At 32.7% G+C, this 26851-nt stretch overlaps 1 protein-coding gene and 1 pseudogene across 6 annotated transcripts in view; one reads left to right on the top strand and one right to left on the bottom strand.

Annotated features, from left to right (window-relative positions):
- Nucleotides 1-859: 859 nt before the first annotated feature.
- The window catches only part of LOC306645661 (zinc-regulated GTPase metalloprotein activator 1B), a 38844-nt gene continuing 12852 nt past the window's right edge, over nucleotides 860-26851 (top strand). For 3 of the 5 annotated variants that reach the window (XM_079113606.1, XM_079113604.1, XM_079113603.1), the window contains exons 1-9: nucleotides 861-1118; nucleotides 4289-4375; nucleotides 6490-6586; nucleotides 7397-7488; nucleotides 10807-10866; nucleotides 11912-11949; nucleotides 17942-17988; nucleotides 19789-19875; nucleotides 23215-23259. In XM_079113606.1, coding sequence (XP_078969732.1) covers nucleotides 965-1118; nucleotides 4289-4375; nucleotides 6490-6586; nucleotides 7397-7488; nucleotides 10807-10866; nucleotides 11912-11949; nucleotides 17942-17988; nucleotides 19789-19875; nucleotides 23215-23259 — 707 coding nt within the window. In that variant the 5' untranslated portion in view covers nucleotides 861-964. Of the gene's footprint in view, nucleotides 1119-4288; nucleotides 4376-6489; nucleotides 6587-7396; nucleotides 7489-10806; nucleotides 10867-11911; nucleotides 11950-17941; nucleotides 17989-19788; nucleotides 19876-23214; nucleotides 23260-26851 lie in introns of all 5 variants that reach the window. The other 2 variants (XR_013759694.1, XM_079113605.1) reach the window with 2 other exon arrangements.
- Nucleotides 19884-23208, bottom strand: LOC306645662 (EKC/KEOPS complex subunit TPRKB-like; annotated as a pseudogene). Its single transcript has 2 exons — nucleotides 21480-23208; nucleotides 19884-21396 (listed from the first exon to the last, which is right to left on the bottom strand). The product of its transcript is annotated as an EKC/KEOPS complex subunit TPRKB-like (transcript).

The following is a 26851-nucleotide window of genomic DNA, read 5'->3' as shown; positions in this document are numbered from 1 at the left end:
AGGGTTTTTCACTGCAAAAAAATAAATAAAATTAGGATTTTTCAAAGAACTGAATAGTGTCAGAATATTAAAATGTGCTTGTAAGTAACCAAGGAAATGTAAATGAAGACTATAATGAAGTATTATTTTGTATTCAACTGGTAAAAAATTATTATCTGCTAATACTGACATTTATTTCAATGAAATCTTTAAAACATTGTTGGGGAAATGTATGAATCTGTACAAACATTTTGAAAACATAATGGTGCCTTTTCTTGTAAAGTATTAACATTTGTATAACTAAGACCCAGCAATTCTACTTTTACAAACACATTAAAGGGAAAGCTGAGCACCCATACGCCAGGAAAAATGTTCATAGCTGCCTAGGAGCAAGACCTGAAAACAACTGACAGGAAATGAATAAATAACTGTACAGTCATATAATAAAATATAACTTAGTAGTGGAGTTGAAAATATAGCAAAGTCCAGAGCATTATATGTTATGTAGTACTCTTTATGAAACTGACAAACAAGCAAAATCAAACAACACATTGTAAAAAGAAAATTAAAAAGAAAATTTTGATGAAACTAAAAACTGTCAAGTTAACAAGGTCTATATTCTGTGCGGACGCTTTAGTTCAGGCCGCCCACCCCAAGTTCCAACCCGTCAGGCTTCATCCCTAACAACAGCCAGTAGCACTAAGGTTGGAGGCGGGAGAGACAACTACAGAACAGGGCTGCTCCGCGCAGCCCCGCTCCGCTTCAGAGAGCACGACCAGGGGGCGTGTCCGGCACCCTGGGGGCGTGGTTTGGGTCAACAGACCGTCAGTCTTTGCCCAGGTAGTGGGGCGGGGTCGAGGAACTACGCGGCGCGGGATGATGACGCCAGACCCGGGCCTCGCGTGGTATGCGCGGAGTACGCGGCTGCGGGTCGGCGTCTTGGTCTCAGCTTTTGAGCTGACTGTGAGGCTTGGGATAGGCCAGGATGTTACAGACTGTTGGAGCTCAGAATGAGGAAGAGGAGCAGGCGGAGGAGGACTGTCCTGAATTGGTTCCCATTGAGACGAAGCAGAGAGAGGATGAGGAGAAGCCTAGCCCCGGCGCCAAGATCCCAGTCACAATTATCACCGGGTATTTAGGTAATTAAGCATCCCGGTCCGAAAATGCCACGAACTCTCGGATTTTGGGGGCTACTGGGGCCTCCTGGTGAAGAGGAAGTGTGTTTGCGGTAGGGGCTGGGCCGCTTGATCCTCTTATGGATTGCCTCTCCAGTTGTCAAGTGAGATTGAAAGACTCGCGTTTTGAAACAGGGCTTGGAATTCTGGATTCATCCCTTAATTATCCTTGTGACCTCTAACAAGTCATCTTACCTCCCACTCATCTACCTCACTCAAAAATGGAAATAATATCGGTCACCAGTCTGAGCTTGTTTTCTCATCTGCAAAATGAGACAGGAAACACCCATCCTAAAAGCATGTTGCCATTAAAGGATGCCATGTCTATAACAATGCCCGACACTTGTGGGACATTCCTTGGTGTATTGTACTTACCCTGGAGCCAAACTCCTCCAGCCATTAGGGAAAAGTACTTCTGTCCCAAACATTTTTATTGAGGTTTGTTTGCAAAGCACTGTGGGAGAAAGATTAAGAATAAAATCTTTGCCTTCCAAGACTGTTTCTCAAACTGAGAAAGTTCATGATTATACAGGGACTTTGAAACCACAGGTTTGTGAACATAGTGCCATTTCCTGAAGGGCGGTCTGTGCCCTTATTCTTCACGGAAATGTTTGAGAAATGCTGTTTTGAAACCCTACAGTTAAATAGGAGGGCTATGGTAAATACATGACTATATTTAAAATGTGAAAACAGTTAAGAGATGTAAAGAAGTGAAACTGTTTCAGGGAAATTATAACATTCCTAGACGGTGCTAGAGACCAATGGGGACTTCATACTGCGGGCCTTTTACATAAAAATAAGAAATCACTGATGTTTCCTTTTTTTCTTTATAGATTTTAAGTTTATTCTCATTTTTATACTCAGAACTGATTTTTATTAAAGAATGAATTTTTGGTACTTCCCTACTATTATTCAGAGGTGATACTACTAAGAAGTTGAACAAATTCCTTGTTCACAACCATATATATAAACTTGCCTCCCTTCATTTTGCTTACTGGTAAAAATCAATTTCATAGTTTGTTTAAAGCATACTAATAGTATCAATATAGTTGGTAAAGCATTGGAGATGATGGTCTAAGTGCCAGAGTTAGAACTAATGTCAGCAGCCTTCTTGTTGCTGAATCTAGGTACAGTTTCACCCCTTTATTTTTTTGAAACTGTTCCATTGACTTCTGTCGATTTCTCTTCTGATTTTTCCACATTTTTCTTTGGCTTCTTTTTAAGCCATCTCTTCCTATTCATTCTTTAACTTGACTTCCAGGTAGTTTCTGTTTTGATGTCCTGCAGACATCTCAAAACTTAACATGTCTATCCAACAATTCATATGTTACTGTTCCCTCAAATGTTTCTGTTCTTGTGATTCCAACCATCTGGAATGCTCGAACAGCCTCCTGACTACTGTAATCTTGAGTTTTATTGCCCTTTAATATATTCTCTGTCTGTTAGGCATAACGATCTTTATAAATGTCAGTGTGATTTGTTACACCCTTCAGTGGCTTCTACTTGGGTTAAAGTGCAAAATGCTTAACATGAATTACAAGAACCTGTATGATCTGGCTTTTGCTAAACTATCCTGCCTTCCACATGGTGGCATAGCATATTGAACTAATTTTACTTCTTAAAAGCACCAAGTATCTTAGTCCCTTGGGATATTTTTCTTACTTCTCTGGCTAGGTGTCCCTCTTGGGTTCTGTGTAGCATCTTGTACATCTGTTGAATGTTATCATCCTGTGACATAATTGCCTCCTCATTTAGCTAAATTCCTCACCTTTCCCCACTCATTTCATTTTCCACTCATAAGCTCCATGTAGGCAATACTGCCTTTGCCTTGTTCACTTTTCATCAAGGCCCAGCATAAATATGGTTCATAGTAAATACTTTCGAAAAAATGGAATATATCTTAAAATCTTTTTCTTCATAATGTGGTTAATTATTAAACCCTAGTAATTCTTCCATCTGAAGGTTTCTTACCTGCACAACTTCTTTCCGTTTTCACTGTCACTACCCTATGCATTACTCATGTTCAGAGCCTGTCTCACACTTAGACTGGTTTTCCTAGGTACACTGTACAAAACTTGAAAATGTATTTCAGCAGACATGAGTAAGTTACATGTAGAAGTTTTTAGCAACACTGTAATAATAAAATGCTGGAAACAACCCAAATGTCCACCAACAAAAAATAGATTATGAATGATGTATTCATACAGTTGAACTGTGTTACCACACATTTGATATTTTCTTTTATTCCTTTATGAACTTTGGTATGTTTGGTTCTTCTATTTGAGATGAACACACTAGGCTTAATATGCCACCTACTGGATGAACTTGGTGTGGCTTTATGAATATATCTTTCTAAATACTGAATATTCTCTTTCATTACCAGTTCCAACCTCTGTTTCACAAAATCTATAACAAGTTATTATAGATTGTTTTAAGCATATTAAAAGTAGCAATATAGTCATCTGAATTTGTATATGGTTAATCAGTGTTGATACCAAAAAATAGTTCTTTAGATATAAAGTTTAGGGAAGTGAACCAAGTATTCTTGGTTCAGAAACATTATCGTAATATAAAAGGGACTTACAGATTTTGAATTTTATAAATTATATTTTATTCCTCAGAAATAGTTACTTTATTCCTTATTTCATATTCTCATATTGTATTATAAGTTATTTTAGTAAAATTAGGTTGGAAAAAACTGACTTAAATTGTAATATTTTAAAATATTTATAAAATATATAACACATATTATACTTTTCAAAGATTGCTTAAATCTTTTTCTTTAGAATTTGCTGTACCATAATTAAGTATGAAAAATAGCACACAAATTGTTAAAAACTTCAGGACTTTTAATATCCTTTTCATGCCTTTAAAATTAGTCTTTGCCGGGCATGGTGGCACATGCCTGTAAATTCCGGCGACTCAGAACTCTGAGGTAGGAGAATCATGAGTTCAAAGCCAGCCTAGGCAAAAGTGAAGTGTTAAGCAACTCAGTGAGACCCTGTCTCTAAATAAAATACAAAATAGACTGGGGATGTGGCTCAGTGATTGAGTGCCCCTGAGTTCAATCCCTGGTATACCCGCCCCCACAAAAAAATTAGTCTTTGATTTTGCTTCTTTAATATATTTTATAGGTGCTGGAAAGACAACTCTTCTGAACTACATTTTGACAGAGCAGCATAGTAAAAAAATAGCAGTTATTTTAAATGAATTTGGAGAAGGTAAGTAAAGTTCAGTATTATGTCATGCTCCACAAACTTAGAGGACAGTTTATTCCACTGATGAATTGATATTTTGTATTTAAAATGAAAACAGGAGGAGGTATTATAATGTGAACATGCTGATGTGGTAGCTTTGAAAAGTTTAATTTCTGTTAAACTATTTTTTTGTGGGTTCGGGATACTTACATCAAATACTTTGTTAAAATTTTATTTTGTGTAACTTTGGAATTCATATCAACAGAATTGAATTATATTTTTTACACAAAATAAGTGACTCCAGAAGTAAAAATCTTTTTTCTTTTTTAAAAATTTATGTATAAAGTGTTTGTGTGTGTGTGTATGTAGTTGTAGATGGACACAATACCTTTATTTTATTTATCTTTGTGGTGCTGAGGATTGAACCCAGGGGCTTCCACAGGCTAGGCAAGTGTTCTACCACTGAGCTACAACCCCAGTCCCCAGAGGTAAAAATCTTAATGCATGAAAGAAAGGTTTTTTATTTTTGAGGAACTTAGTTGCTTTGGTATTGATTATATTGTATATTGCCACTTATGAATATGTTTGAAAATGCTTCAGATATTTTAAGTTCACCTTGTTGAATGTTTATTATCTGCAAAGCAGTTAAAACTGAGGATTTTAAAATTAAGTTGAATATATTGTATCCATTTTCAAAGTGCTCAAATTATCTGTAAAAATATATGTGCTTAACTTTTTGTCTTTAATATTAAACTGTGGTTTAAAAATCTATTCATCAGTGTTAGACACAATACTTTGATTACTTTTATAGGAGTTTTTCTTCACAAGTATGAACTTTAATAAAATCTAACTTTTAGCTGAACCATAATTTCTGTTAACAACATTTCTTAAAGTATACTCTTTTTCCATTGTAAGTGAGTAGAAGAGCTGGGTTTTATAGGCTGCATGGGACACCTGGTAGTAAAATATTATTTCTTATTTCAGTAAACTAAAGAGAAAAGACAAAATAAAAATCTTGAGGTTTCTTGATTTCTTTTTTGTGTAGTACTGGGGATCAAACCCAGGGCCTTGTGCATGCTAGACAACCATTCTACCATTGTGTTATATCCCCTACTCCTATAAATTCTGAGATTTCTAATATTGGTCCTTTTCTAACTTTTTATTAACCAGTTTTCCGTTGTACACTTTCTTACTGCTTCTCTTCATTTTTGGTGTTCATTTTCAAAAATTTGTCCTTCACAGCATTCTCGATATTTTCCTTCATGTTTTATGAATATTCCATATAGCCTAAATTTTGTGGCAGCCCCTTTAAAAGCTCTTTATCATCACCTACCTCAAATATGAACTATATATATATATACAACATATATGTATATAATTATGTATATAATTATGTATAATTATATGTATACTTAAAGTTATATATATATATATAAATGTAAAACTGTATGGGTTTCTTTTGGGTGGCAGAGACCATTTGCTTTCTGGGACATTTAGTATTCTTCCCTGGCTTTGGTATATTTCTTTCTTGTAGGAAAAGTAAACATTTAAAATCATTCTTAAATTCTTTCCCAGGTATGTATTACTAGGAAATTTTTGTGTGTTTGACTAAAACTTTAATTTTTAAATGAACACATGATACTCCGGTGAAAAATTTCTTTAACATGAACTCTGTCTTTTACTGGGACATCTGTCTAATAGAAACAAACAAGATAGAGGAAGAATGAAAAGAAAAAAGTAGGTAAGATAGTCTCATCAGTTGACAGAAGGGCATACAAAAACCATTATGTAAAACATACTAGTCTGCCTAGAAAGTTTGCTATGGATAAGAAAAAATGCTTCCAAGGTGGCTGTTTTTATCAAGTTGTAGAAGTGGTCAAGAAGAGGCCTCAAGAAGCAATAGGTGTGTCAACTGATTTTGAATTTGCCTTTCTACAGGCTTAAATATTCTTAAAGAAAAGATAAGTTAATCTAGAGTACTATAATTTAAATATTGAGGCCACATGAATAGAATAGAAGAATAAAACTTGTAAAATGCATTTCTGCTTTGAAATCTGCTCTACATTTGAATATTCTCATCTTTGTTTTTGGTAAACCATTGAACACAATCTAAAGAGCACTTCTTGTTAATTTTCTAGGAAGTGCAGTAGAGAAATCCTTAGCTGTCAGCCAAGGTGGAGAGCTCTATGAAGAGTGGCTGGAACTTGGAAATGGTTGCCTCTGCTGTTCAGTGAAGTAAGAAATCTATGTGTTCACTATGTGCTTGGAAATGCTTACTGATTATATTTCCAGCTTTGATTTTCCTGTGTAATTTAACTGAATTTACAGTTTGCTTCATTGTATTTTCAAATAGAAAATAAATTTTAGAGTGTGTTAAAGTTTTTCTTTATTTTTTCTCTCTGCTTGAATGCTTTCCTCCTTACTGAATTTTTTTATTTTTGGTGTTCAAGTTTATTTCATTAATAATTTCTCATGCATGAATGTCATCAAAAGTAAAAGATGATTATTTTTAACTTAATACATCATTAGTTTCATTTCCAAGTATTTGATCTCCTTAAAACAAAAACAAATTACTAAACAACCGGAATGTCATATATTTAGTATTTTCCTTCACTTTTGATATTATAAAAAAGAAGGAAATTTGATCTTGTACCCTACTTCAGAATAGAATTAAATGGTATTTAATGACAGTGTCCCTTTAACTGTTATTTTAAATGGTTGTAGCTAATGAATTTTATCATTATTTTGAATGTTGATTTTTTCTTTCATAAAGATGTAGACATTGACTTAGTCAAATGAAGTTCTGTCTGCTTTTAATTTTAATAAAGTATTAACTCATTACATGTTTTATTTTTAACCTATTATTTCTCCTCATTTTAAATAGTAGATGGGCATTTTATTAGAAACTTAGTAGCAAGTTAAATAATTTTCACATGTCTAGAGGTATTTTTGAGTTGTGTTGTTGAATATATTTTAAAACGTTCATAATGGGCATTTAAAAATATTAAAGCAATCAACTATATATTATATTTTGATATTCTGCAGGGATAATGGCCTTAGAGCTATTGAGAATTTGATGCAGAAGAAGGGGAAATTTGATTACATACTGTTAGAAACCACTGGGTTAGCAGATCCTGGTAAGAAATGACATTATTAATAACCAGAATATAATTCTTCTGACATCCTAAATAGATGTATTGGAGAAATATTTAAAATGAGTATTAGCCTGGGGGTGTAACTCAGTGGTAGAGTGCTTGCCTAGCAAGACTCTGAGTTCAATCCACAGTACCACACAAACACACATATACACACACAAATTCATTTCCTGATTGACTGAATTTTATGGTTAGGTAATCTTTCCAAGTTTTAAGTGCAGCATTCGTTGAGTGTTGCTTATTTCTTTGCTTGAGAATACTCGTCTTTTGTTTCTATACTTAAAGGATTACTTATATTTCTATAGTTATGTAAATATTACTTATATTTATATTAAAGAATACAATTTTGGGTTCACAATTTCTCTCAGGATTTTGCAAGTGTAATTTCATAGTGTCTTCATAATTTTTTGATTGGTTGGTTTTCCTTGTTCAGGGTTTTATTTTATTTTCTTTTTATTATTATTTTTGGTGGTGCTAAGGATCAAACCTGGGGCCTCACGCATACTAGGCAAGCATGCTACCGCTGAGTTATATCCCCAGCCATTTTATCAGGAAGAATTTGTGAGTGCTATAGTGTCTGAGTTTCAATGCTTGTTTCCTTTAATGTTTTTGAAGGTTTGCCATTTCTGAAAATCAACTTGGCAGTATCCTTTTGGAAGACTTTCATTAGAACGTTGTGGTTCATATTTTATTACTCTGGAACGTTGAGTGTTCCATGTTACAAACTCTTTTCATATTATTGTGCTTTTTCTTGTTTTCAAGCTCATTTTTATTGAGGTCATATTGTCTATACATTCTTTGTCATAAAGAAGTCCTTCACAATTTTCTTTGGTTTCTTGGATTATGGTTTCTTCTAGAATGGGTTCTTTGTCAGATGTATTCCCTGTTCATTTCTTCAATATTTTTTCTTCCATTCTTTTCATTTTTTGCTCTTCTCTGCCTGAAATACATGTGTGTATATTTGTGCTTAATCTTGGAGCTCAGAGAGCTTTTATTTACTTAGATATGGTGTTTATAAAGAATTCCTTTTCCATCTTATCCAAATATGTTTCTCTTGGGTCCCATTTTGAAAACTGGATATTGTGGTGGATGGGGGAACAGGGAAGCAAAGGGAAAACAGACGACCTCAAGAGCCAGATGGGGCAGTGTGGCTATTAGGTTCTGCTCTTTTAAAATACCTAGTACACTGCACTTTGGGTTTGCTCCAACTACTTAGGAGTACACATTCTGTACTGCCTTGTGTGAGTACAATATTGGACCTTAGACCTTGTGCTTCCTTTTGCTCTTGTCCCTCGAAAGTAACTTTCTCTCCCGAAAGTGGAGATGTTAGAAACTTTTACTCCTGAGGATTTTTTTTTTTTTAATTGCTCATTACTTTTTCTTCCCTGCATTCCACTTCTTGCATTTTGGGAGGTATTTCTGATAAGCATTAGGATTTTGTAAACTATTTTCTTTACAACCTCTTATTGAGGGTGGAAGTAGAGTAGACTTAGGAATGGTCTTAACTCACAAAGGACTTTGTTTTCATTTTGAATGTTACTATTTAAAATTTGTGGCAGGAGGATGTATGTTCTTTTTTATGTTGGGTTTCTGCTGATAAATTTTTGACTTATTATTTTTTATTTTATTAGGTTTTGAAGAAGGGAGATTCCGTAATCTCCTCAGTCTTGGCACAAATGACATTTTGCATTGGATAAATACTTTGTGAGTAGGGAGCTGTCTTGAGCATTGTAGGATGTTTACAGCATCCCTGGCTTCCACCTGTTAACTGCCAGTAGCATCACCCCAGGAACAACCAAAAATACCTACAGACACTGGCAAATATTTGCTAGGAAGAAAAATCACCACTTCATTCACTTATCTTTATTCCTCCTAAAAGCTACATCCAAATTTTAAATATTTCTTTTCTTGTGTAGCCTTCAAGAATTACACCAAAGGTCAATAATAGATTTAGAGTAAAAGCTGTAATGTACTCTTACAGTTCAACTTAATAATAAGCAAATGTTAATGGTGCAACTTACTATTTATCTGAATAGAAATCAATTCATTTTTTAAAATTATATAGTGAGTTTTGTATGATGTTAGGTACTTTGCTGAGTGAAAAAAATAATACTTTTTCTGTGACTTATTATTTAGAATAATCACATGGATTTACTGTTTCTTCCTTATTAATTAAAACCATGTTTTTAACCAAGAAAGTAAAGAAAATTCTTATTGGCAATTCAGTTGTTTCCTATCTAAGAGACTGACACTCTCCAGTTCTAAGCTAAATAATTGTCATGGTAAAGTAATTTCCTTGAAAAGGACAGACATTGATTCAGACCCTGTTACTCACAAATCCTATTTCAGTCAAATTGGAAAACTATTAAGTTTTTGGGAAAAAATCAATAGATATCAGAAAACCATTAGATCTTGTGGCCCTTGCTATATCTTGCATGAGTAATCACTGTAAACAGCTGACAGGTATTTCATTGTTGACACAGAGTGATGCTTGGGGGACCACATCTTGTCAGGGTAGGTGGACAGCTTTAGACAGTGGAATGAGTTCAGTTATCCTTGTTTTCCCCTTCTGCTCATTCTTCTAGACAGCACTGTCACTAACTGGGCCTGTGATGCTTTGAAAAATCAAATACTTTCCTTGCTGTCAGTTTTCTTTTTCTTGAGTTGGGGCATAGTAATCAGGGTGTGTGGTTTGGTACTGAAGCAGTTTCTGTCAAAAACAAGTTTTAATTTATTATTCAAAATAATTTTTCCTGAAACCCAGGTTTTGTGCTAGTACTAAATAAGTAGTGTGAGGATTAATTAATAATGCCAGAGAGTTGATATTACTTCTTGTTCTTTTTCTCCTATAAAAATGACAATGTAATTTTTTTTGACAAGTGATTTTGGACTTATCTATGTTTCATTTGCCTTTTCATTAGAGAGATGAGTCATTATTTGTGAACCATATAATTTTCATATTTCAGAAGATGAGAAAATAAAAATAAGTCCTACATACACATAGCCATAGTGTTGAAGTTGTTTAATAATGTCTGTTAGCAACTTTATTTTGGCATGGGTAGAAGCTTACCGTTTGATTTGTGTGTAGTGAAAGTTTGTCTTTTTTTTTTGAGGAAATGGGGGAGAGTTATAGAAATGGCCAGAAGTAGTAAACATAATTCCCAAAGAAGATGAGAAACCCAGATTTAATTTGCATGTGTATTTATCTGCTAATTCCATTATGGCAAATTAAAATGTATATAAAATCATGTTTTGCACTTCAAAAATATTTGTAGTTGATGAATATTATGTATTTTTCAGGTGCTGTGGCTTCTATGTTTTGGGTTGATGCTGAATTAGGGAGTGATATTTATCTTGATGGTAAGTTAAACAATTTTCTTTGTTTTACTTATTGTTAAATTTATTATTTATTTATAATTTTAATCCATTGCATAATTGTTCTTTGCAAACATGCTTCTTAATTTATAATGAAGTAAATTTTTGCCTATGTAGACTCTACAGACCCTGACAGTGGTAGAACTGGATTATCAAATCTTAATCTCAGTTCTCAATTTAGCACTCAGACTGAGCCTTTTCTGTTAAAATGCTATGTAGATTTCCTAGGTCCTCTGTGTTTGATTTGTTCACTTAGCATAATGTCAGAGCTTTATATTTTAATCATCCAGTGTGAGAATCACATTTCTGCTTTCATTTTCCCTTGAACATAAAACTTTAGCACTTACGCACAAACCCTTGCTTTATTTACCTTAACACGTTTGTCAGTCTTACCTGTAAATTTATAAACTTTGTGTAACTTTCTTAGTTAAGTGACTATATTCCCTTCCTCCCTCCATTTTCCCTTCTTTCCTTTTTCCTTTCCTACATTTCTTCCTCCCTTACCTTTGTTTGAACCAGTCCTTTATAGACTAAGGGGTGAAATATTAAGTCTTTGAAGCTGGGTTTAATTGGGCTCTAATATATATGGCATGTAGCTGGTTAAATTCCATAGACATCATTAAACTCATTCTGCTAATACCCTTTAAAAATTATATATTCATAGATTGCTAAACTAATTGATCATTTGGGAACTTATGTACTTGTTATATAAAACATTTCTGTGAGCTAGATTTGTAAGAGATGCTAGGAATAAAATACAATGTCTCAGATTCTTTAAATAATAATTTAAATGTTTAAAATATCTTCATAGTCTCTTAAAACAGTGCTGAGCACTCCATATATATTTGAAATGCATTACTTATTCCTAGGATTGAATTAAATTGCAGCACTGGTAAGAAAAAAATTCTTTGTTTTATTGAATAACATTCATGAACTGAGATTAATTTTAATTATCTTATCAAGTGTGGTTGTACTATAATAATAAACATCTTTTTAATAAAGCGTGATTAAAATGTTTATTCTTTTGTAGGTATCATAACTGTTGTAGATTCAAAATATGGATTAAAAGTAAGTTGAAGATGGGTTGCTAATTGTTTGCGAAGAGCTGGGAATGTAAGAGTTGATCACATTATTTTTTTATTTGTATTTGAAATCTTCCTTAACAAAAATGCTTTTCAGAAGTTATTCTGAACTATAGGTGCAACTTGTGTGTTATTATTATTTTATGTTTTTAAATTAAGTATTTCTTTTCTATTAGTCTAGTTTAATATTAGGATAAGATTTGGGATTGCTATGTTTTGAAATAAGGATATGGGATCAGGATAAGTATGTGTAACTCCTCAGTAGAATTCAGCCCCAGTATTGGTAAGTATTCCTGTTTGATAGAAGAAATTGAGCGTGGTAAAATCACATGAGACCTTATTTTTTGTTGTAAACTGCTATTGAACACAAGCTGGAAATGAGATTTTAAAAAATATTGCTTTGCCTCATTTTGAAGAAATCAGAATGTGTGCGTGGGATCAGTGAGGAGAAATCTTCATTAAAGACATCCTGCTGTGAAGGATTTTGTTAACTACTAAGGTCCTCAAACGCATTTAATTGGCCTCAATTTATAAAATGCACTTAGCAAGATCTTTAAAAGCTTGTAAAATATTGTTTTCTGACTTCCTAAGTGAAACATTACTAAAGGCATTTGAGAATGAAATTATCCTCTGTCCACAGCACCTCTGTCCCAGCACCTCAATCTGGGGTCCAAAGTAATAATCTCATAAATTTAAACTCAGTGTTTAAAAGTTTGTTAGTTTTGTATTCTACCCTATAGTATATCTAAACTCGTTAATATTTAGAGTTTGTTTTTATTCTAAATTTCCAATGAAATTATGCTCTAGGTATGTCAGGCTTGTTAAATGACTATCAATACCCCTTTTCTGGTTTTTCATTTCCCCATGGGATAAAGCACCTAATTTGAGAAGTTTGGAAGATACTTCCTTATTTAGAGTTTAAAATGTAAATTTTTGATTAGTCTTAAGAATCGAAGAAATATTCCGAATATTATAATTTTGCTCAAAAATATTCTAATGACTGTTTTGAAATCATTTTTCTAGCAAAGTATCATGGAGATAGCAAACAAAACAAACAGAAACTAAATTCTTCATCTTGAATATTATAGGCATGCTTGAATACATGTCCTTTACAAATTTATTCCCAAATTTGGGATACCTATAGGATAGATAGCTGTTAGGGCATTTCATTTGTGGTATTGTTTTGTTTGTTTTTGATAAACTTAATGTGTTGTACCAAAGTCAAACTCTTTATGTATTTTATGACTTTGAGAATAGTTTATATGTATAGTTGGGTATAGAAAGGAATTTAATAGAATCTGTTCGTAGCTTGATAGAAGCAAAAAAATAAAAAAGCAAAAACATAAAGCAACATTCTGAATAATGCAAACACATTATACATTTAACCCCCTGCCACCTTGATAAAACCTCTTAAATTATTAAATCAATATACCTACACAAAACTGACATGCTGTCAGGATAATGGAAACTTCAGATTTTCTAAGTCGGATGCCAGATAAATAACTTTGCCTTTATATAAAGAATTTGCCAACTTGTCCAATTCCTCTGGTTGCAAAGCTTGACCTCAGTAGCTGCTTGTGATTCAGAGAATTCTGAGGCAGTACAAGTAATGACACTTGGATAATGGGCAGCAATTTAAGGGTGTCATGCTTCACAGAGCCAGCCCATCACAAGTAAAGCTGAGAAATGGTACCCTGTGGCCAGCCAGCCAAATTGAAACTGAAGTAGTAATTGATATCATGGGCTATCACTCTAATGGGATTGTCACCCATTGATCTGAAATATTCATTTTTTAATCATGGGCACAGAATTGGACAACTTAAAATGACAGCTCTCTATTCTCAGGACTTGACACTCGAGCTACTGACATGGTTCTTTTCAGTTCTACAAATGTGACAGCATTTAATGCAATAGAATCAATGAATGAAGTTACACAGGAAAGGTCAAGTGAGAGGTTTTTTTTGGTTCTTCTGTTATATTACACAAGCTGTTGAAACAATTCAGTCAGAAAACAGTTTGCTTGAAAAAGGCTAGAAAAATAAATAGACTGACATTATGCAATAATTTTTTAAAAGTTGAAATTGTGTTAGATCTATAACCAATCCTTTTGAAAGAAATAGCTGCTGCTGTTTTTTTTTTAAATCAATATCTGACATCTTTGACACTAGATTTATTTCCTCTTTACTCTACAACAGTGTTCTTTCTTAGTGAGTTTTAAGACAGCTTTTTCCCCTCCTCCCCCACCTCTTCCTCTTCTTTTTCTTTGTCCAACTTGCTTATTTCTATAAGAAAGGATACCCTGTACAGCCCTTAAAGTTGTGACTACAGTAGTGTTATTTCAAATAATTTGTTTCTTTTTTCCCTACAACTTTGTTGAGTTATAACTGACAAAAAATGTATATTTAAGTGATGCAGCTTAATGTTTTGATGTGTGTGTGTGTGTGTGTGTGTGTGTATTGTGAAAAATATTGTGAAACAAGCCGATTGACACATCATTTCACATAGTTACCACTTTTTGAAGTGGGGTGTGGACTGAGAGCATTTAAGATTTAAGCTCAGAAAGTTTCAGCTATTCAATCTAGTAGTCTTAATTATAGTCACCATGCTGTAATTAGCTTTCTGGAATGTATTCATCTTGCATAACTGAGACTTTGTTCCTTTTGATCAACATCTCACACCCCATTTTATCCTTTTGTTCCCCTTTCTTATGGTGGGCTAAGTTGAGAATTTGAAACTTTACCTTTTGAATATGTTTTATTAATTAGTACAAGTTATTAGTCCTTTTTATATAAAAGCAAAAGCTATAGTCTCTAAGCAGAGAGGAGGAGTCCTTTGAACATATGTGTAAAATGAAATATTTTGGAAAAAAGCTTACAGACTTTGCCTATCCAGGTAGAATAGATACTAAATTTACATTTTATTTTACAAATGGAAATTATCTGACTTAATGATCAAATATTGTAGAATGTTATTTTGAAGAGCTGACATGTATTCTAGTTTTGTTTTCATGCAAGTTTGACTTGGGAAGATAAGAGGGTTTGTAAGGGAGATGTTGAACTGATATCTAGATATAAGTATACAGTTTATTATCTATTTATTTATTTATTTGGTACTGGGGATGTAACCTCGGGGCACTTTCCACTGAGCCACGTCCCTAACCCTTTTTAAAATTTTAAGACATAGTCTCGCTAAGTTGCTTGAAGCCTCACTAGGTTGCTGAGGCTATCCTCAAACTTGGAGTCAGCCTTAGCCTTCTGAATTGCTGGGGTTATGGGTGTGCACTACCATGCCCAGCTGCATTTATTATTTTTTATGTTTGTTTAACTTTCATATGTGCATAGGACAAGACATTTATCTCTTGTATAACTATATACAAGATTATAGTATATAATCTTGATAATTATATCAAGATATAATTATTAGGTGTATTCTTGATAAAATTATGCATATTGTCAGACTTTTATTTTAAGGATTTTAGCTTAGTTTTATATTTAATATTTCCTGACTGTCTAGAGATAGTACAATATGTTAGTCTGCTCCAGTTTGCTTTTAGTGAAGATTTCTAATCTCATGGATTTCTAAATCTTATGAGAGTTACTTTGTAAAACTACCTTTTTATTAGTTTCACTTAGGATGGAAATGAGTCCCTAATTCTTTTACCTGTTTTTACCAGTTCACAGCCGAATGGTGCTCCCAAAAGGTCAAAAATATGTCTTGAAAAATATTTAAGATTTTTGGAAGAATTTTCAATATTACAGGATCATCCAGGGTCACATACCTTGCTTACAGTGTATCATTGTTAAAGAGATTTACTGTTCAATGGAAAGGGATTTGTTGCTACATATTATATAGAATTTTTCAAATGACAACATTTATGTATCTTTGTCTGCAAATAGGAGGTGTTAACTACAATTCATTCAAGGGACGTTTGTTGGGCCTATGAGCCAGGCAGTTTTAAAGATCTGTTAATAGCTTTATTCTCTAGAGGCAGAATAGATAATAATTAGATCTATTATAGCCTTGGGCCAAGAATAATTATGGAAAAATGTTAAACTTGGTATTTTGGCATGGAATAATTTTTGATACAATATTCTCCAAGTTCTGTGACTTCCATAATTGCAGAGTGGTTCTGCAGCTGAATATATAAGATTGTTTCCTTAGTAAAAATGAGTGTATCATCCCCATGATTTTAGTTTAGATTTGTTTCCCTCTGAATAGTATTTGGTAAGCCTAAAAGAAGAAAAAGTTTCTCTCCATAGTCTTAACCAAGATTATTAAATTATTACCAACTTTCTCTTAGGTGTTAAACTACCTGAGTACCTTAATGAACACCTCTGAATGAATTGTGAAACTAGTTTGATAAAATAATCTTGAATGTTAATTTTAGATAGTTGTTATATGTATTTTCTTTTGCAGTTATTAATGTGACACTATATACAAAACTGATTTTATGCGACATAAAAGGATTTCATGAGTTTTAAATTATTTATTTAAAATTATTAGATTTTACTTTTGTTGAACCTGTTTTTTTAATTACAAGTAATAGTAATAATAGCCAGCCCTTCGATAATGTTTAAAATCTGTGATGGTGAGAGTGTTAGATTTAGTTTCTTCCTTTATAGAATAAGAATAGTTATTTCCCATAATTCTTATGAAGTCTAAATGAGATAACATATGTAAAAGAATTTGATAATTTACGAAGTTTAGTTCAAAAATAAACTATATTCTAATTACCTCGAACTTTCAGTATTCAGCTTTTTACTGTGATAGGGAATCTTTGTGGAGGATTGAGGTGGTAAGGGTGAAAACATGATTTTCCAGAGGAGAACCTTATGGCATTGATGACTTTTAGGGGTCTAAATAGGATTATGTGGAGGTGGAGGGGGGGCCCTGCTTCCAGAAAGATGAACACTATCATTTCATGGGTGTCTAAATCAGTGTCAAAATATTTTTTTGGAGTGAGCCTGACTGGAGAGATAGCAAGATAAGCAGTTACACTGAGAGACCAGATCACTCTTAGTGTGTGTTTCCAAATAATAAACTGCTTTTATGCCAGAATTAGGGCTGTGTTCCTTGCCATAGCTTCTTTCTTTATAGGGAATTTAAAGGGCACAATACTGAGTTCATATTGTGCATGATTTGGGGGAGTGGTGTGGGGCATGAGGACAGGAACAGAGTAAAGTATGTTAGCTTTTTAAAAAGTCCAAGTTCAGTGGTTATCCTTTTTGTAAGTAATAATGAATATTTAGAATCGGCAGCTTTATAAAAAGGAAAATACCTAAAATCTGAACTACAACTTGACATATTTTTATGATATTAATTTGAGGAATTTTCTTTTTGAGAAAAAGATAACGGCAGGAATGCAAAATCTTAAGCCCCTTCCTCTCCAAAAAACCCCTCAGGTTCACTGTAGGGGAAAAAAATTATTTCAGATATAATAGTTAGTTCTGATAAGTCAGGCACAGAGGGACAAATTCTGCATGATTTCTTTCATATGTTAATCTTAAAAAAGCTGAGCTTACAGAAATAGCAAAATAGTGGTTGGAGAGGGAATCGGGAAGGGAGGGAGGTTAGTTAATGGATACAAAGTCACAGCCAGATAGGAGGAATAAGTTGTGTTCCATTACCCAGAAGGTTAATTATATTAAAAAATATTTTGTCATATAATTCAAAATAGCAAGAAGAGTGGGTTTTGAATATTCTTATTATAAAGAAATGATAAATGTTTGAGATGATGGGTAATCTAAATGCCAGAATTGAACATGACACAATGTATAAATGTATTGAAATATCACACATACCTCATGAAGATGTATAGTTTATTTTCTGTCAATTAAGAAAATAAATTTTAAAGAAAAAGTTTTAAAGAAAAAAGTTTTTAGAGGCAAGAAAGATTTCTCTGAAGTAAAATTCTTTGTGTTGATATTAGGTTTTGTATTATACCATAGTAACTTTTTATAAATTTTGTTTTTCTTTAGCATTTAACAGAAGAAAAACCTGATGGCCTTATCAGTGAAGCTACTAGGTACTCATATTTAAAATATTGATTTCTAGCTAATTGAAAAGTCAGTAATATGAAACCACAAAACAAATATGAAAACAGTGAAGGAAATTTATTGTCTCTTTTCCATTTATCTATAATGGTTTAATAAAGTTTTATTTAAAACCACTTATTATTGTAGCATAACATGAATGCTGGATGCCAGAATTCTTTGTGAGGAACTTGGGAAATAGTAACATTTCAAAACATTTTCTTTTCTTTCTTTTTTTTTTTTTTGTTTTGTTTTAATACCAGGGGCTCTTTACCACTGAGCCACATCCCCAGCCCTTTTTTATTTTTATTTTGAGACAAGGCTAAGTTACCGCAGGGCCTTGCTGAGTTGCTGAGGCTGACTTTGAACATGCAGTTCTCCTATCTCGGCCTCCTGAGCCACTGGGATTACAGGCTAAAAATATTTTCTTTTTCTTATCCAGTTTCTTTGGAATTGAAGATTATTACAAAAAAATCATTGAGTTCTTTATGGTTTTAAAAACTGCCTCAAGTGTTCACTGTTTTTGAGAATAGATGAATATATAAATACTTTAAATTTGGCACTTAAAACATTTATTTAAATACCTTTATGTTACTTATTGATTTGTCTTTAGACTTATAAATATTTAAATTAACTTACCTGCCCTAAGCATATTCTTGCTAATGGGATGAAGGTTTTGAGGTGGCTGACAGTCACTAAATATGCTGCTGGGTTTAACAGTAAGATCCCCTGGGATTTGGTCTAGATTATGTAGGCATAAAAAATAAAGACAGCAAGCAAGCAGTTGATTCTTTATCATTTTGGAATATGACACCCTGTTGTTTTGCAATCCTACTTAAACACTGCATTTGATATATTATGATTCAAATTAGAACAAACTTAGACATTATTGTAACTTTTTTTCTTATGAAAATGTTTATTATAGAAAATATTTGTAAGCCAAATAGAAAATAGCAAAATGTTGTAAAAGCCAAAATAAGGTTAAGCATAGAAGTCCTGTAATTTAAAGACGTTTGTATTTGGAGATGTGTACATTCTGTCTTTATACATATAAAATTACTTAAATAGAAATCTGATCATGAGAATTTGGTTTTGTTTTTGATATAGCATAAGACTCAGATTAGAAACTAAAAGTCCAGTTATTAAAATTTCTTGAATTGAGGAAAATTGAAAGATTCCTTAGCTTCACTACGCCTGTTAATAGAAAATAGAACTTCTAATTGTAATAACTGTTTTGCTATGTAGCATTCTGTCAACTGTATTCTTTAACTGGAATTTCTGTATATCTGTTTTAGAGAGATAATATATAATTTGTACTGATGAAGTGTAAGTTTTTAAACAAAACTGTTAAATGTATATTTATGTTAAGTGAACTCTTCTCTATTTGGAAATTATGGTAAACATTGAGATAGTTTAGTAACTAAATTTTCCTTATTCCTATTTCTTTGGCTCTGTGAATTATGCTTCTTTATAAAGATAACCATCGGTTGAAAATCATTCTTTTGATTGTAAACTTTTTGAGGCTTATCTCATAGTTCCAGAGTTGCAAGAGTATTCAGTAAATGAATGAATACAATAATAAATGAATATGAATGTGAAATCTGAATTTATATAGTGATGAATGCAATTCCCCTTACTGTCTGAAGAATAAGTAGATTAGGAGTAAACTGTATCACTGCTGTAGAACCCTAAGTATTTCTCAACTGATATATTGATTTAAATGACTTGTTTGTATTTATTTTTAATCTCAACCTTTTTTTTTTTTGACATCTGTTCTTTGTTTGCTATTTTAGGCAAGTTGCTTTGGCAGATATCATTCTCATCAATAAAACAGACTTGATTTCAGAAGAGGAGCTAAACAAATTAAGAGCAATCATTAGGTACAGTAGATAGCAGCTGTGTATTGTATAGGTCAAGAAGCTAGGAGAAGGGATTTTGAATGAAGAGATGATAAATGTTTGAGGAGAAAGATGTTTAACCTGGTTTAAACCTTATACAGTATATACATGCATCAAAACACCACATGGTACCTGATTAATGTGAACAAAGTTTATGTTTTCATATATCAGTTTAAAATAAATTTAATCTCTAAAGAAGAACATAAGGCTGAAATTATGTCTGTTAAGTACCACAATATAATATACAAAATGTTTTTACTATGACTATTGCCCTGTAGACACTTGAAATTCAGTGTTGACTTGCTTCAAGTACATTATGAAATAATGTACTTGAATCTCATATATTATTGACCATTAGACAGTTATATAAATAGAAATATATAATATTATTCTTCTTTGCTTGTAGAATATAGTTCAAAAATTCTTTGATATTCAGGGTCCTCAGACTCCATTCTTCTTTTCCTGTCTTCTCTTTGACTCCTTCCTAACATCAAGTGCCCATAACTTTACCCAAGATTATTAATTTACTTCTGTGAATGTAGCTTGCCAAATCCTGTATTATTCCTATTTTTCTCACTTTGTCACAGTTTTTGAATTCTTTATCTCAGCATTTTTATCCATTCTCTAGAGCCTGTTTTCTTTCTCCCCCTCCAGTTAGTTCTTCATCAATTGTCCCTAACTCTGGTGGTCTCACTTTTACATAAAATGTTGTTGACTTTATATCTTCCTTGATTGTCAACTATGCCTTACCTTCCAATTCGTTTTAATGTCTTAAGTGTCCATGGGCAAGGCTAATCAACATAGGCAATATGAATGACATTTGATTATGTATTAAATCATTTTACTGACTGTTGTGCAGACTCCCATTCCTTTTGAAACCAAAGATGGGCTTTTCAAAGGAAGTTAAGAGTTCAGGGACTTCGTTTTGACTTATTTGTAAGATCTATTGTAGTAAATGTCGTTTACAAGGAGACTTTCAATAGCTTTTAGTATTGACCATCTTTTTCTTTTTAAGTGTTGGCAGTGTTTATTTCAGTTCTATAAAAAATGTTCTAAAGAATAGAAGAATAGAAGACAACAATAAAAATAGTAATAGTATTTGTAAAAACAGTAGGATTAGGAATTTTTTTTTTTAATTTCATTCTGTGATTTATTTATTTATTTATTTATTTATTTATTTATTTTGTAGAACTGGAAGTATAGTTCAGTAGTGGAGCAGTTGCCTAGCATGCACAAGGCCCTGGGTTCAATCCCCAGTCTCATGAAAAAAAGTTTTTCTATAATAAACATATATTAATTTTATAATCAGGAAAGAAAAATCAGTGTTTTCTTTAAAGCTGCAAATTTCTGTTACTATTTCTAACATTTTATAAAACATCTTTTTGTTGACATTCTATTAATGATACCATCCAATAACGTCCCACTCTTTTCTTCTTGTGGAAGACACTTCAGAAATATTCATTTTTTCAGGAAGGTTTTTCAGAGAAATCTGGTGACCTTCGGCTTAAGATATTAGATTTTTTTTTTTTTTTTGGGGTGCTGGGGATTGAACCCAAGGCCTTGTGCTTGCAAGGCAAGCACTCTACCAGCTGAGCTATATCCCCAGCCCAGATATTTTTGATTTACTTGTTTTTCTCCCTCTTCAATGTAAATGATTAAAATTGAAGTGCCATCTGCAGAGATACCAAATTTTTTCAAAGCTTCTCAAATGTTGTTTGGGGAAAGGTTGAAAATAATTTCAGTAAATAGAGTTCTTGTCTTCATTTTTCCCAGTTTGTCAAGGCAAACTGCTTCGTTTGCTGCTACAAATATCTGCAAAGGATTGACAGTCATTTTAGGATTTATCAATGCACCATCAGTGGTGCTTCCATCGCCTTTTTTCCTCAAGTCTCCAGCATTTTTTACATCTTTAAATAATAGAGGGGTCACCCTGCATTGAGGAAGTAGGTCCAGCTGATGTGTAAACTGCATTTCATAAACAGGATTATACTGCCCAAAACCTCATGAATGGATTATGCCACTCATGTGATTACCAAATTAGTAGTTTATCTCAAGGTGAGTAGGCTACAAAAGCCAATTCTGTTAGGGTCTCATATGCTCCCTCTCTTGCAAGGCCATCACCAGATGTAGCCCCTAGACCCTGGTCCTGGTCTGTCCTATTACTGGCCATCTTTAATGGGTACCCAGTTCATGCACGATGGCTGAAAATTACCATATTTAGTACTTATAAATTCTGATCTGTTGTGCTACTTCATATAGTGAATACTATAAATTGAATTGATAAATGTAAGATTCATTAAGAGATTGTTTGCATGAATTGTGATTGTGGAAGAAAAACTTACTTTCCTCTATATTTGGTCTTATTAAATAGTAGTATCTTTAAATTTTACTTGGAAGAACATAATCTCTATGACAAACATTTTGGGCATAAAAAGAGTGATTAATATCACCTAGCTTTTATGTCCCCATATTGATATCTTATCTATTGATAAGCTGGATCTCTAGCACTAGCATTACTAATGATTGGCCAGATTTTTTGCCAGTCTGTACTTTACAACAGTGTCAGAAAAGAATTTGGAAGAAGCAGTTTGATAAATTTCAGGCCTTTGTTTTTGGCTTTCTTATCCTCCGTTGTACATCAGACTTGTGACTGACTTAGGACCAGATTTGGGGAAATAAGTTTAACGTGCTTTGGAGGAAATGACTATCAGGTTATAGAATATATTCAAAAGAGAAGATTAAGAATTTTGTAAATAATTGAAAGAAGTGGTGGAAAGACTCCCCTCAGAATCACCCTATTTAGGAAGCCTTACCCTAGAGAATAAGCTTGAAGAAGTAGCACATATCTTGAGCAAGTAACCCTAAAGTCTATGGAATTGATGATACAAAGATAAATAGATCAGTCATTCAGTGTGTTGAAAATGAGTTAAGTAATTTCTGATGTCGTACAAATTAAGTCATGTTCCATCATTTTGTGTATGTATGGCCATTTCCATAATGTTGTGCCTGGGGAAAAATGCTACTGCTAAAAATTGTTTGTGTTTGCTAGAATTAATATTTAAGAATCCTTTTTTTCTAAAATGAATAGTCTTTTATAAATCATAAACTCATCCCTAGTCTATTAGTACTGTAGATTTTTGTAGATGTTGTTTTCTTAATGCATGAATAGAATATACCAGTTTTGTTTTTCTGTTTTTAGTTTTTGTGGTTCCAGTTATATTTGTGTGTCCTTACTTCCTGTTTTAGAAATAATGTGATTTGTGTGCTTTGGGAAAAAAACAGTGTAAACATTGACTTTTTTCACTTTTTAATTTATTTCAGATCAATAAATGGACTGGGAAAAATTTTAGAAACACAAAGATCAAGGTACTTTTTCAAAGCTATTATTAACAACAAATACTTTCTTCAGTAAATATTAAGTAATTGATATATATATGTGTGTGTGTATACACACACACACACACACACACACACAAACACACGCTTGATTCTAATACAGGAAAATATAGATGCAGTTTATTTTTATAAAATGGGACCCAAAAATGTTTTTTTGAATGCTCTATATAAATTAATTTGGCATATTTAGTTAATACCTTTGCCTCTTAAAACTAACACTACAGAGCTAGGATAACACTGTGTAACTGCTTTTGCTTAATAAAGAAGAATACTTTCAGCTACTCAAGAAGGTAATTCACTTCAGAAATCTGAACAAGTATACTGTGGAAATTAATTTGATGTATTTAAATGGTCTTTTAATATTTTTGAAACCATCTTGGTGTTTCATAACTAGAAAAATGAATGTTGTGTAAAAAAATACATGAATCTTTATCTTGAAGTTATACAATACATTAAATTTGATTTGTTTTCTTTAGATTCTTCTTTTTTTGCTCTATTCATACAGAGGTGCATTTCTTTATAAAACATATGCTCTTAAAACATCTGTAGAATGTATTTTTGTAGATTGAACTGTTTTCTATTAAATACTGTCATGATTTCAGAAAACTGCTATACAAGGGCATTTTATTAAGCTAACTTTTTGGAGAGAATGGGTCATCAACTGATAGACATGCAACATGGGGCCAGCAGCTCTGAGACTCACAGCTGGCAACTCAGTACTATCCCATTCTTATTTGAGGAATACTTTCCTTGGAAGGACAGTAAAGGCCTTTGCTGAGTGGCTTTTCTGCAATGGCAAAGATTAGCACTGTTGACAGACTACCATAAGTGTTAGGCAGTCACAGCAGCAGCTGCTTATAAACATGTGAACAGCTGGGGAATTAATTCGGAATGTATTCTCAGAAGCCACTCATTTGCTGACAGAGGTAGTAGAAGAATGCCCTTAGTGTTAGTCGTCTATAAGCATACACCAAATGTGCTTCCTGTGGTTCAAATTCCATTGTAGAAATCTGTGATTATGTAACTCATACTGTGAATAATTTCTATTACATTCTATATTTCTTTTCTTATTTTTTTTTCTTTTCTTCATCAAATGACATGTAGACAACTACATAATACTTAAATGAATGTTTCAAAATCATATCCATTAATAACTGTGGTTCTATAATAGTGGATATTCAGTGCATATTTATAAACTACCTTCAATTTTCTTCCATTGTTTTTGTTTTGGAAAAACATTTTCCATGAAAATGGTTTCATCTTGATTAGTTTATTGTGTAATGATTTAGTTTAACATTTCTAACATTTACTTTGTAATGGAATGGTAAACATACAGTGATTAATTATTACTTTAAGTGGATGAATGAACAAGTGCATAAAATATTTTTTCTTCTGTTTATTCAGTATCTGGTGTTGGCCAGTACATCTAAGACTTTAGTCTCAGATAGTACTTCCTTCCTATGAGGGTTAAAATTGGGTTAGAATCCTTTTCAGTGAAGATAGAATTCTTAATATTGGGTCATGAAACTATATTAAAAATTTCCCAAAATTATTTGAGGCATAGCAACCTGAGCTTCCCAGTTTAAAAACCTGAGATTTGGTCCTTAACAAAATAGTCAAGTCATTTTGATAGAAGTTTTGTTTCATTTATTTTTTAAATTTTAATTCCTTTTTTATGTTAAGCTTGACAAACATGGACAGAAGTAAAACTGCTATAAGAATGTGACCAAAAAGTTTCACCTTGAATATTTAAGATTAAGAAATAAGTCTGTAGCATTATCTTATTGGCTTAAGTTGATTTAGAGGCAAATAGAAGTTTTAGGGGACCAAACAGACAAAAATAATAAAGAAAGAAAGAAGTAGGAGTAGAAGGTTAGAAGACATGCCATTCTTACCTTTTCCAATTAACATTAGAGATTTAAAAACAGAACAAAGGAAAACCAGAACGCAATTGGTTAATAAGAAGTGAATCAGTTCAGTTAATTAGTGAGCATTCTACTGGCTAGCAGGCATTTCATATCAGGTTAAGGATTTAAGCAATGTATATAAGACAAAAATTGCCCAAGATGAGTCATTTGGGGAAAACAGACACAAATAAGCAAAGAGCAACATACCAGACAAGATTAATATGTCACAATAGGAATATTCAAAGCACAGGTCCTATAAGAAAAGGAAGTTAGAGGAATCTGATGAAGAATTAGAAAAATTTTGACTAGAAAGGTATTGTTGACCTGAGTCTTAATGAATGAGAGTTTTCCAGATGGACTAGAGTAGGGAGGACTTTCCATGTATGGGGAATGTTTTATATTCCAGGAACCTACAAATATTTTAGAAAGATTACAATACATGGTATTATATAGCAGAAAGAAAAAGTATATGACTGAAGTAACAGAGAACTTACAATGTCTTCAGTGCTGTGATAACATAGTTTGGATTTTCTCCTGTAGGCAAAAGGAGTCAGTGAAGGATTTTAAAAGCAGTATGACTCTTAGGAGGTGGACTCAATATGTAGCTATTCTCTGAAGTATAGGAAACATACTAACTTGGGTGGGGTGATGGTAGAAATAGTTCCCATTTAATAAACAGTTTTGAGTTTAAAGTACCACTGGGAAAGGCATTTGGAAATTTAGTGCTAGAGTTGGAACTGAGCTTTTTAGACAATATCTGCAACGCAGATCTGGAATTAGCTGGCACACCCTATTGTGACACTCATTGGAGTTGGAAAGATGATAAACAGTATCCCTAAAATAGCAGCTGTAATCAGTATTTCAAGGAATTAGGAGAAAAAAATTAGCTTTTGAAATTTTTCTCTCCTCTTTTTACTTGCTTTATTCTTCTATTTAGTTTTTAAATGATGGTTATGGTCTTTTATTTTTATTTTTATATTAAAATGGTTTGGAAAATATCTGATGTTTATATCTCCAAAGGAAGAAATTAAGTGCATTCAATGTCATGGGTATTAGTTTTCCAGTCATATGCCTTGAATGAGTGAAGAATTTTTTTCACGGCAGGGTTAGCTTTGGGGATAGTTCATAGAAACTTCCCATCTGGAACCTTCCTTTTTTTTTTTCTTTTACACTTGATTGAGAATTTGGTGAAAGTCTCTGATATTTTATTTTTCACTGTGAAGTATTTGTTACACATACCTATTATTAATATTGTCTGTTTTGGAAATATCAAAAATCTGGATGTAAAACAAAATTATCTCTAAATGACCTGTATTCTCAAAAGACATTATCCCAGAAATAGTGTATTAGAAGGTCATTTTTCAAAACTGAACTAGATATTCATAAAATTGCATGTGTAAACTTTATTAAACTTGAAACTATTTTCTGAGGTGGAGATGATTAACTTGGTGGGAGAAGTCAATTCTTTTTTTTTTTTTTTCAATTCATTTTTGGCAGTATAAATGTTCACTCAACTGTGAAGGTGAAAAGGGAAATATATTTAATATTAAGACTTTGGTCTCAGTGTAAATTGGTATTCAAAAATTTCTTCATGGGACATCATTACTCCTTTGTTTTATCACTTTCCTAATTCAGCACATCTAGAATGTCCAAAA

Source organism: Sciurus vulgaris (genome assembly GCF_902686455.1).
Source record: "Sciurus vulgaris genome assembly, chromosome: 15".
Taxonomy (NCBI): Eukaryota; Metazoa; Chordata; class Mammalia; order Rodentia; family Sciuridae; genus Sciurus; species Sciurus vulgaris.
The sequence above is the reverse complement of the archived record's forward strand: the minus strand, read 5'-3'. Positions and strand labels throughout refer to the sequence as shown.